This window comes from Myiozetetes cayanensis, unplaced genomic scaffold (genome assembly GCF_022539395.1).
Source record: "Myiozetetes cayanensis isolate MyiCay16 unplaced genomic scaffold, myiCay2020 scf5-8, whole genome shotgun sequence".
NCBI lineage: Eukaryota > Metazoa > Chordata > Aves > Passeriformes > Tyrannidae > Myiozetetes > Myiozetetes cayanensis.
In genome coordinates this window covers 8,970,784-8,983,141 of record NW_026087742.1, presented here as the reverse complement: position 1 = coordinate 8,983,141, position 12,358 = coordinate 8,970,784, and the positions used below count along the sequence as shown (strand labels likewise).

The 12,358-nt window shown below is 38.6% G+C and overlaps 1 protein-coding gene across 15 annotated transcripts in view; it reads left to right on the top strand.

Moving 5' to 3' along the window:
• The window catches only part of ROBO2 (roundabout guidance receptor 2), a 1,049,785-nt gene that overhangs the window by 922,732 nt on the left and 114,695 nt on the right, over positions 1 to 12,358 (top strand). For all 15 annotated transcript variants that reach the window (XM_050333786.1, XM_050333782.1, XM_050333787.1 and 12 more), the window contains 2 exons: positions 3,105 to 3,232; positions 6,512 to 6,523. In XM_050333786.1, the coding sequence (XP_050189743.1) occupies positions 3,105 to 3,232; positions 6,512 to 6,523 (140 nt within the window). The remainder of the gene's footprint in view (positions 1 to 3,104; positions 3,233 to 6,511; positions 6,524 to 12,358) is intronic.

The following is a 12,358-nucleotide window of genomic DNA, read 5'->3' as shown; positions in this document are numbered from 1 at the left end:
CAGTAGTACTAATCCAGGTGAGGGTGAACTTCCACAGAAACTCATGTGAAAACGCCTCACTAGGGGAATACAAGGCTGTGGGATAAGACTGTTCAAGGCTACATGAGTAGATGCTGAACAGTCTTCACTCCTCGTTACTTCATGGTCGCTTTCTTGCACAAGCTTCTTGTGCTGCAGTGGATCAGGCTAAAAACCAGTTTTCTTCCTGCCTGCTTCGTCTGTCAAAGCACTTCACTGAACCGTGGTGACTTCTGGGGACAGTGCGGGTGGAACAGATGACTGAGGGGCAGCGTATCAATACTTCAGGACAGCAGATGGTTGTAATGTCCCACGGGCCCATCTATGCATGAATCTAATTGCTAGATGGCACATTCTGTCAGGGTGGTCCAAAAACCCAGTATGGCCCTGTTGGAGAAGCAGACTGGGAGAGCTGAACCTGTCCTTGAAGTAATTGATAACTGGACCGTGAGAGCGACATGTTTACGCCACCCTCCGTTTCACGGCCCAAGTGGGAGATGATGGCTGCACCCTTGCTCTGCGTCCTGGCATGCCATGCAGCTGGCTCCTTCCCCCAGCAGCCTTTGCACAATTTGCATGATTGGCAGGTGCAGGCATAAAGGCTGCCCGAGCCTCCAAGGCAGCTGGCTGGCATGCCGTCACCGGCACATCGGGGACAGGGAGAGGAGTGAGTCAGCTGCAGCCCACAGCAGACTGGAGGGCCCTGTCCCAGCCCTCCTGCATCCCAGTTCAAGCAACCCCTCAGTCAGATGCAGTCCTGCTGCCTGTCTGTTCTCCTCTCGGCAGTGCTAAGGGAACCGCAGGGATGTTATTTGTCCTATTTAACAAAAAAAATTTAAAAAAATCAATGACTAATTGTTGCCCAGCTTTATAACTCTGATTCCTATATCCAATTCATATTTATATTACAACTGATCTTAGTTTTCTCATCTTGCAGGAGCTGAATACAAATTTATGTTTTTAGACTCCTAGGGCTGGCCTCATGTCAAGAAAATAAGCATTTTCTCTCATCTGCAACTCTGCGGTCGCCAAGGGCGAGTAACTGCTCCATCAGTGTGGGATACTGTTGTCATATCCTTGAGATTTTCAAGGGGGGGAAATTTGCATTTTCTCTCTTATGTAAACAGTGATTCCTATTTGCCATTGACTAATGCAGCACAGCATGCAAAATGACATAATTTGTGAGCAGCCAAGAAGAAATGTTCCTCAGCTGCATGTGGCTGTTGAACATAGTTGCAGTAGATCTGTAGTGCTCCAGAAACTGCAGGTTAATCATTTCTAACATCATGACTTCCCCCCACAATGGCATTATAGTGGCAAAAAACCCATATCCCTACAGGTTTCTGAAGTTTTCCATGGCATCTCCTTATTCTTTCTCTTTGCATAATTTTTACTTGTTACTTGAACCTGAGGTACTGCATGTACATACAATTAAGTGTAACTCCTGGGTGTTTATGTTAACTCTGACAGAATGGTTAACCACAATTTGGTCTTTTTAAAATTATTTCTTACCAATTAATAGAATGGACTTACTGAATACAGAATGAAGTTGTATTGGATTGTAGTGAGTGTGAAAAGATGTCTTGACTGCTCTTTATTCTTGGAATTGTTACTAACGTTGTAATTGATATCTAATTAGACCTAAAATGCTTCAACATATAGGACCCTTTGAGTTAAGACATTTTAAAGTCTGTTAGCACACAGTATTCTCTCTAGAAATCTGTATTAAAGGAACCGATAACAATTTATATTATGTACAAAAAAAGTTACGTTTCACGTTCCCAAAGAATTTAAAAATCCTCACAGAGGATTTTTGACAACATTCCTCTAAGTAATTGCATTGTTTTCTTATTCATCAAAACTTTTAAGGGTGCTCCTCCATATGAACAAGTCTGTAAGTTCTTTACTGCATAGCAAAGAGAGGGTAAATCAGTCCTTCTGAAGTTGTGTCACAATTGTGAATGCAGTGAGAAATAGTATTGGCATCTCCTGAAGTCTCGATCTTTCTTTAGTTTCACGTTCCTATTTCACTGTTTGGTAAATGAGACTCTGAAGCCAACTTCAGGTTCAAGGTGACTTAATTTATCATGGGCTTACTATGTGAAGGAGAAACGTTGTTGAAAATAATTTTTTGAGAGAGTATTTCAAGATCAAAATATCCATGCTGAAACTCAGTGTTTTCCTGATTTGGAGACCAGATACATTTCATACAAGATGAAATCCCCCATTGACTTTATTGAGCTTTGGATGAGAACCTAAAATAGTTTGTTAAGCATGACTTCTACAGGATAATAACAATTTAACTGAAAATATTTTTCAAGGTTTTAAGCACTTTAAATGCCTTGAGAATGAATGTTTGCTGCATGTTGGAATACTTTGTATTAATCCACATTTTACACATCCTCATAGTTTTAGAATTATTTCAACAGGAGAAACAAAGAAATGAACAAAGCATAATTGAATTGTTTCTAATGTGTTTTAAGAAAGAGAAAATGTTATTGTCCTCCCTTAATGAATCATTTTGGGGTATTTCTGTGATATTGATAAATCTGCTTTAATGTGCCTCTTCAATAAATGTCACATTCCAGAGCTTGAATATACTTTTTATTGTCTGCAGTCGGGTAGTGTGAGATCCTACCAACATGCTCATGGTTCCCTAAGGGATTGCTGCTGTAGGGAAAAGCTGTATATAAAGGGAAATTTCCAAATCAGCAGAAGGTAAAACGTGTAGCTCTCACAGTTTAAAGGCATGATAAACCTGAGCTGTCATGTATTGATAACTGATGTCTGATAGCTTAATTTTATCTTATTGCTCTAGATCAAGGACAAAGTGAATGATATTATTAATAAAGCCCTAATACTGAGTGAACATAGCAATACTAATTTTATGTAAAGTTTCTAACTAATGCAGAGTGCAATAAAGACGTCACGAAGATTAATGCTTGGTGGAATCATCTAATGCTAGATAATAATTTATCTTCCAAAGTTGGCTCCAAGATAGATTCCGAGTGGCGTATTCCAGGTGGTGGTTTTTGTTCCTTTCTGTTGTCCGCAAGACAGGTTTTCATTCTTTTTGTGTCACACAGGTATGACATCAAAGACGACTACACCCTGCGCATTAAGAAAGCCATGAGCACGGACGAAGGAACCTACACCTGCATTGCTGAGAACAGAGTCGGAAAAGTGGAAGCCTCTGCTACCCTCACTGTGCGAGGTGAGTGTTCCCACGGAGGGAGGGCCTGTGTCCTGTATGGGTAAATTGCTCCCTGATGGAACGGGCCACACCCTCCCCTGGCGTTGTTTGGGTTTCACGTGCCCTTTGCAACCGCGGGTGCGGTGCTGAATTTACATCGTAGGTGAAATCCTGGTCCTGGTGATGTCTCAGGCAAAATTTTAATTGGCTTCAATAGGATAGGATCTCCCTGCAGTTAAAGAACTGTTCCAATGTGTTTTTATTGAAGAACAGATGCATAAGCAAGCGCTACATAACCGTGGGCATATGTGAGCCATCAGTTCAGGCCATTATTCAAGTTTCTTTCTTTAAGAGGTATAAGGAGTATTGTAACTATATTAATGGCAAACATAATGCAGATAACATTATTATGTGATTAGCTCTGCTATAATTAAACTCTCTACCATTACCCTTTATCTGCAAGATAAACTGTAGGCAAAGGAAAGGGAAAATCCTAATTAAATTTTGTGAGCACTGCAAGGTAAAGACTAACATATTCTCTCCTAAAGTATTTGTGGTCTGTAGTAGCCACTCAGAGTTTATGTGCTGCTGTTTGATTTGGTGAGGAGGCTTTAAGGATGGTAGAATAATGAGTTGACAAAATATTTTTTGTGACAGTAGATACAGACATGCTAAAGGTTATGGGGAGAGAAAAAGTTTGTAGGTTAATATTTCCATATGAGTAAACAGAATATAATAGTTATTACTACATACCAAAAGATAAGCAGCAATTTGGCACAATGGATATCATGCAGACACTATTTCACAGTTTAGTGGTGCATGCTGACGGTTTTCAGTAGAGCTGTGAAAGGTTAATAAAAACATTTTTAGCTTTATCTGTCCTCTTCTTTTCATACACATTAAATCAAATGTTCAAAGTCTCAATGGATTGCTTTATTAGAACTGGGGTCAACTGACCCAAGAGGCCAGCTTCCATTTCCATCCATTTAATGCATGGACACAGTTCAGTTTAATTTGCTGAATTCAAAGGGAAAAAAAAAAAAAAGGAGCACCGAGTGGCTTTGTAGGGGGAGAGATCTTAGTATGTAACAAAGAAAAGAGAGTATTGTGATAATCCATCTGCTGAAATACTGCCTCAGTGTTCACTTTAAACCATAAGTGACAATGCAGCTCTTCCAGTTTTAAGCTGAAGAAATAGGTTTACCTGCTTATGTAAGAGATTGTTCCTCTGTATTGTAACATGAGGAAAACAGTCACCACAGTGAACTCCCAGGGATAGTCTCACTCTGATCCTTTGTCACAGGCAGGATCACAGTATCCCATAAATCTGGTAACCAATTCACTAGCCTTCAAGCACCCTTGGAACTTTGTCCACTGTATCCATTACTGGAGTAAGCCTTTCAGATTTGCTACCCAGACTTGTGATATAAACAATAGTTAGAACCAAGACAAAAAATCCTTTGAAATCACCCAAGCTTAAACACAATGAAAAGTGTGGGGGAGAAAAAAAATCCCAAGGAAATATATAATTTAATCGATTTTCTGACATAAAAGCAGATTTTTATTATCGTTATTATCTTATTATTTATATTTCCCACATAAAAGCAGTATTTTCCCCCCTAGGTTTGTCCTTTACAATCAAATACATAATGTTTATCCAACTCTAAGGAAGCCATGCTATTATAAGCTTATTAAATGTTCAGGGTATGACAGAAAATGAGAAAAGTGAAGACATTTACCAGAGAAGTCTATTACTCTGAATTTTCTGGAAACAAAGGACTAGGAAAACTCCCATTGACTTTAAAGGGACCATGAGCAATGGTCTTTTTAATTAAGGAAAGTTTTAATTTCTGAATTCTTCAACTTCCCACAGTTTTATCTGACACTGCTTTTACTGTAACCACTTGTCACGTAGAGGAGCAAAAACACTTAGCATTTCAAAATTTACCTTAAGGGTGCCTTGGTCCTTGCAGGTGCCAGGTGGTTGCATACAAAGACCTGACAGCAGTGCAATCCTTAGCTCCCAGATAGGAAGGTTGAATTACACTGTCACAAACAACACCAGAATCTGAGTTCATGCCCTCTCTTGGAAAGATGCATATCACTTACACCTCATCTTTCTGCAGAAGGAGGAATATGTTCATAATTCTAATAGCCAGTAAGCGTTCCAGTAGATGACGGGTGAGAAAAGGCAGCAGGCTCGAAACAGTTAAATGAAATGGATATCCCAAAGTAGGGATAGAGCCATGGAAAGATGGAGAACTAAGAAGGTCCTTGCATGCTCTGTTACCTCTGAATCTGCATGCCTTATGTTTGACCCTAGGCTGCACATAAGCACATAGACTTGGTAATCTTCTTAAAAAAGAAAAAAAACCAACATTGTGCCGTTGCTCAGAAATGTGTAACTATTTCTGCTGCTGAAACAAGGGAAGCTTTGCCTACACAGATGCAACCTGGAGTCAATTTTATGTGCAACTTTTCAACTCTTCTGAAAGGGATGTCTCTATTTTATTAACAGGAGGACTGGCAGCCCTATTCCCCAGCACAAGTGTAATGAAGGACTGTTGCTATAATCAAGAAATCACTTGTTGCAGCAGCAACTTCCAATCTTGATATCAACCTGAAACAGTATTAACCTGTCGATCATTTAGCAACGATTTTTTTAGGAAGTAGAAGTTACCTAAGGAGTGATTAGGGAGGTTCTGGGTTGAAGTCCCTGAGGCCATTTCAGCCCATTTGTTATATTTTCATCAGCAATGTCAGTGAGGAAAAAAAAAACCTGTGCTGTAAGCTTTCATGTCCTTATTGAATGAGAAAAACTGTCCTGGGCTTTCTGTAGCCCTTACTGCTGTACTGACTGGTCATGCTTAAAATTCAATTGGTATTTGACTCAGAAAGCAAAGACCCTGCATCTACTGGCATGACATTCAGCAGTGTGCGGCTTAAACTGATGTGTTCATCGGGATCTAAAAGTCTGTGCTAATGCAATGCAATTTTTCTTTTATCAGGCATTAACAATGATACTTGATGATGGCATGCGAAGATAATAAAAATGTTTCTCAGAGAATGGTTCCAGTCAGCTTGTTCAGATGCTGTGCTCAAGTAAATGGGATGATAGTGGCACGTGACTGGACGATAACAACAGTAAACATTTTTACTTAGGCTGTCATTTGAGGGGTTAGCAATCATGGTAGTATCCATAGTGGAAGGTAACATTACACGTCATGCATTCTGACAGATATTCTTTTCTTTTTTTAATTTCTTTTTTATGTTCTCACTACACCATTGTAATGTCAACAGCTCGCCCCGTTGGTAAGTAACCATCCTTCTATCCATTTTAGCATGGCTTCATGCAATGCTTCATCTTTCATTTGCAACAGCATTTAACTGGCTGAAATGAGCAGCCAGCGCTTGATAGTTGTAACTGTCTAACACCAGGCAAGTGATTTTGACTGACAAAGTGCTGTTTCTGAACTTTGTATTTTCTGCTGTGTCGTGTATAAACTCATTTTGCCAAATCACCAACGAGTGCCAATCAGAGAAAAGGGGTGGGTCACTCATTTAGATGTTTTTAATGGTCTGTTTGTGGGCCTGGTATAAAAGCCATTTAAATCAAGAGAAAGGACTGGATTGACTTTGGTGAGCTTCTACCAGGCCCTAAACCATCAGCTCATCTTGCTTTTATTGCACAGCAGTAACAGCACAGGCTTTGCATGTCCTGTCTTTCTTGTATCTTTCAACGAGCTCTGAAATGAAGTGGTCCTGAAATCAAAGAGGGGATGGAGTAGATTTCTGTGCTTCTTAAGAAAGTTCATCACTGATTTTTGCCTTTGGGTCATCTTGGAGTGCAGTTTGAAATGCGCCGTATAGGATGCAGACTGTTTTGAAAAACAAGTCCTGAGGAAGGCAACCTCTGAATTTTTCATTCTCCCACTGAAAATTTTCCTATGCCTTTGAAATTGTGGAAATGTATAAAAATACAGTCTAGCATAATGGAAATTTTGCAATGGTCAGTAGCTGAAATTCACTTTTGATGTTCAGAAATATCCTGAACATACTATTTAATATTCTTTCATGGATGGTTATTCTGTGCCTGTATGGAGTTAGTTTAATGAGTTGCACTCCCCCTCTGATTTTTGCAGTTTGTGTTTAAGTGTGTCGTTCAGAATAATATAGTTACTCTGATTTTTTTGGATTAGTGTAAAAAGTTGGTACTGCTGTTTATGGAGATTGCTGAGGGGCTTGATCTTTTTTTTATTTAGTCAAAACTTTTGGTAGGTATGTGTTTGACTAAAGTCTGTGAGTTTGAAGTCATCTCAGCTCTTCACTGTTCCAAGTTTGGAGGAAGAAAGGTTGGCAGAATTAAAAGATAAAACCCAACTTAGGCCTCTGTTTCCAGAACTAAGGTGATCCCATCTTATTAGCTTGCTTGAACCAGCAAACACAGAGCAGAGCCAAATATCTCCACAGTCACGGCATGGCTTATCCAAACCTGGAGAATTCCCTGTGCAGAACAGAAATTCACTCTTCTCTGCTTGGGGTTTTGATAGCAAGCTTTAAATCCAAATCACTGCTGTATTGCTTTGGCATTACGCTGGTTCTTAAGAAATTAACTCCCAAGAGTTGTAGCAGGGTAAAAATGGAGTAAACTTGCAAGAAAATTTTCCTTTTCTTAGAAAGTGGAGTATGAATTTAGTGTGCTTTTAAGATAAATCTTTCATGTCAGGGGATGCTGCTTCTTCATGCACTAAGAAATGCCATGAGATTAAAACTATTTTACTTCTAGGTATTTTTCTCACTTTACTGGCTTTTAAAAAAAAAGGCAAGAAAAAAAAAATCACAAAGTAGAGACTGTTTCAGGCTGTGTGAAAGCCCCATGAAACAGATGACTGGAGATTCACAAGAAAATGATAGGTTTCAGTGGTGTTGATGGTGTCTCATTTCAGAGCACTGATTCTTTTTTAAGACTTTTCAGGCCATTGAGTCATCCCTGATTCCATCTCCAAAGCTTATACAGCAGCTCTTGGTCTCCAGTTACTTTATGTCCAGGTATATGATCCCTTTGTGTGATCATGCTGTGCTCAATTTCACATATTCCCTGTCTAGGCTATTTTATTTCGTTGCAAGAGAACATTCTTCTTTTAGATAATTTATTCAGGAAACTAAAATTAGAGTGGTTGATCTAAAAATAATTATTCTCTGGGTGAAATAATTTAATTTCAAAATTATCTTTGTGACTTGTGAAAAGATTGTTGAGTAAATAAATCCAACCCCAAAGATATTTGGCATACACACTTGTATGGGAGTTCTGTATGTCATGATTGCTGTGTAGGAGCAGATCAGTGTCTGTCAATCACTTTTATGAGATCCTGTACCTGCAGACAATGATAGTGTCTACCTTTATGGACTTTTGTGCTTAAGTGCCTGAAATCAAACTGTTTTCTACAGTTCATAGCTCTGTTCCACTCAAGAGCAGGCAAAGCAGGCAAAGCTACCTAACCTGTTTGTTTATTTTTTTAAATTTAAAGCCTGGTAAGGCAAACCAAAGTAGCTTCCCTCTCCACCAAGAAACGCATGTGATCCTCTGTTAAAATTGTCATTTGACAAGAATGATGAGTCAAATAGCCTTTGTAGCATTTTTTTTTTCAGGAAATTAACTGGAAGGCAGAGCAAAAATACCTCTCCTTGCCAAAAGGAAGCTAAAGCAAACACTACTTAATGTTATTAAGCTCACAGCTCTCTAGGAGATTGACATTTTAACAGAAGTATATTTATATATTTATGTATTTGTTAAAGTGTAGGGGAGCTATGTAAAAGTTTATATTCTTTCGTGACACCAGAGAATTATCCAGGTACTTCTACCTTTCATCACTGTCTCTAATTCAAAGCAGACATGTTTTGTCTTTATTGTGCTTTAAACAAGACCAAACAATTCTTTTTTTTTTCCAATGTCTTGTCACTGAAGAGTAGAGAAATAAATTTTTAATATTCCAGGATTGTAGTTCTGGTTGCAAATGGAATAATTTTCATTTTCTGGTGAGTTTTTGGCTGTTTCAAATATTTCTATTCTGTTAGGTGTGACATTTTTATTTAAATTTCAGCTTGAGTGAAAATTCAGCAGTGAGGTTGCCAATGACCATCTTTGGTTCAAGCAGCTATTAACAAATGGTATAGACTACACATAAAATGAGGCATGGTGCTGCCCGAGGTGGATGGCAGCTGGTGAATTTAACAGCTCTGTGCCAGATTATTCATCATGGTTGACTTTGCTGCTAGGAATAAATGCGTTGCCCGTTTCTAAAATAGATGTTCTCTTATTTATAACCTTTTGAAAAGATTTCTGACAGGATTTGCAACAGATGGGTTTAGGAAACAAGATAATATCCCTATTTAGACCTTTTCTAGAGTTATTTCACTCATTAGATGGGTTTTTCCAGATGAATTTTCTCATTTTTGCATTCTGCTGTATTTCTTATGGCAGCTGGGCAGGAGAATAGCTGCTAAAAGAAGCACAATAGTTGGGAAGAATCCAGAAGTTTCATATATTCCCACTGACAGGGACACCCATTTTAGAAGCAGTTACATACTGCTCTGAGACAGAAGACCTTCAAACAGAAGATCTGTGAAGATCTGTCTGATGTCCCAGTTACTTTTTTAATAATAATTCAAAAAGTCATTCAGATGGCAGAGGACTACTCAGTTTGCAAATTGATTTCAACTAAGTCCAAGTGAAAATTCAGTTCTTTGCATTTCAGTTGGTTTGCAGCTAGTCAAGTTTACTCAGTTTTTTGTCATATGTTATAATTCACCTTCCCAGAAAGAAGTGACTTGCAGCAAAAAGATGGACAGTTTTGCCACCTGGATAAAAATCAAGTGTTTGGAATTAACTAAAGAAGTAAAGGGAGACCAAGTTACAAAATCTTAAGTGCCCTACTATGCTGGAGAAGAGACAAACAGATAAGACACCTGCCAGGAATTTTCCAAATTTCTCATTAATTAAATGTAGTCTATTCACATTTAAGTGAAATGTGACTCTGTGATGCATTTCACTCGGAACTGGGAAGTTTTCACAACATAAATCAGCCTGGCATGACTTAATGGTCTATTAAGGATGGTACAGCATGAAACGTAATGGAAAGGGCTGTTTTAGGTGTTGTGACTAGAAAATACATCGGTCAGATGGTTCAGTTGGTAAGCGAGAGAGAATTCTCTTTATTCTCCTTTATCCCAGCTCTTTCAGGGAAAGTCTATGTAGGATGAATGTTCTTTGTTGTGGTCACGAACATATCCCCTTCACTTGAGACACTGAGGACTTATAAAATATCAGTAATGTCGATTGGTGTGTGACAGAAGAGATGAGATCACGGCTTGGCACTATGGTACCATCTTTCAGTGAGCAGAAATCTCTAATCTCTATCAAAATGTGCTGTGTTGCCTCTCAGCTACCACTTACAGAAATTTTCAGAAGAGGATTAAGGACGCCAAGGGACACTAGGCTCTTAGAATCTGCTTCTTCCTTAAATGGAAGAATAAGACATCATCATTGTTTAAAAAAACAGGCAAAATTCTTCAGATTAAAGAAAAAAGGTTGCCATAAAATGGAATTCAGATTTCTTTGTATACCAGTAAGAGATTAAAATATGGAGCTAACTTGTTCTGATGTTTCATAGGCTTTTAAAGACCAGTCTAAAAATCTTGAAGTCCTTGGTATGTCTACTTTGGCAAAAGCTCACTAGTTGAACTGAAGTTGAAGCAAAAATTTCAGATATCGTAGAAATAGACTGATTGCAATGTGTGGGCCAGAATGGCTCTGCAAGGGGACGGTGAGCACATTCACCACCGTGCATTTAAATGCTGGTCCACAAAACTCATCTTCATTTCCAGCTCCTCCAAATCTTCTTGGGTTTGCCAGATAGAGGTCAGAACAGAAAAACAGAAGATCTGATAGAGGATTCTTCTTCGAAGATAAGCATGAAAAGTGACCGTGTGTGTTCTTGAATTATTAACATGTCATACTGTGGCATCCTGCTCGTTCCACTGTGGCTCCAGGAGCCAGTTCTCATGCTGTTTCTGTTAGAGAAAACCCACTTACAGCAGATGCAGGAAGTGATCAAGCACCCTATTTTTTTTTTTTTTTTTTAATTGCTGAACTCTAGCTTGGGAAAATTTTAAGAAGTTTAATGCATACATTTTTAACTTTGCCAAAACACACTCAAATCACGGGATTGGTTTTCTTACTTCAGTGGCTTGTGAGTATCTCCATAAGTCTTTGAAGATCAGTGCAAAAAAAAAGGTCTTTAGATGTGTTGGTCTCCCCAAACTTTTCCTTTCCTTTTTGTAAAAGGAGAAATCTCTTACTTTACTTCTAGAGGAACGTGAAAATCAATTCAATAATCCATTCACTTTTCCTTTTACTTTGTTTTCTCAATTGCTGCCAGCCATAATGCAGTTTGGATATGATCTCAGTGTTATTCAACACCAAAACTACTGTATGCCCTACTCCTTGAATGCTGACATTGTCAGTCAGGATAAACAGTTATTTTTATTCCTCAGTCCTTTTCCTCTCTTCATTTAACAGTGGCCCAAATTGAGCAGAGTATCTCCTCTCAGACTTATTTATTCTCAAGGGTAAACAACCCAGGAATTTGTCATCTTTCTTGCTATAGATGGAGCCTATTATCCTCTCCAGGCTCTTTACTCTTTTCATCATCTCCTTAGCTCTTCTCTTCAGCACGTGAATTCATGTTTTTTTGAAGGAGATAACCAGATTACACTCATTATTTTGATGAAATCTTACTGTATCAGCAAGGGGTATGCTTTCCCTTTCTAAACATATTACCAGCAAACCCTCCTGCTTTCTCCTGTGAAAAGGGGAATCAAGGCAGATTACATGTCTTTTTGTTGGCATAATTTGTTTTGTTTAGTAAACTCAGAGAAGGTAGAATAGCACAAACTACCCCTTATGGTACAGTTTACATAAGCAAGCAGGCTAAAGTGTTAAGATTTTTGGAGAGCACATCTCTTCTACCTGATCTGAGCAAAAGTTGCATCCTGAATCTCAGACACTTGAGAAAAAAGAAAAAAATTTTAAAAGCATTATCTAAAGTCAAGTCATCGTTATGGAATAATGAAATTACTGGGCAGAAG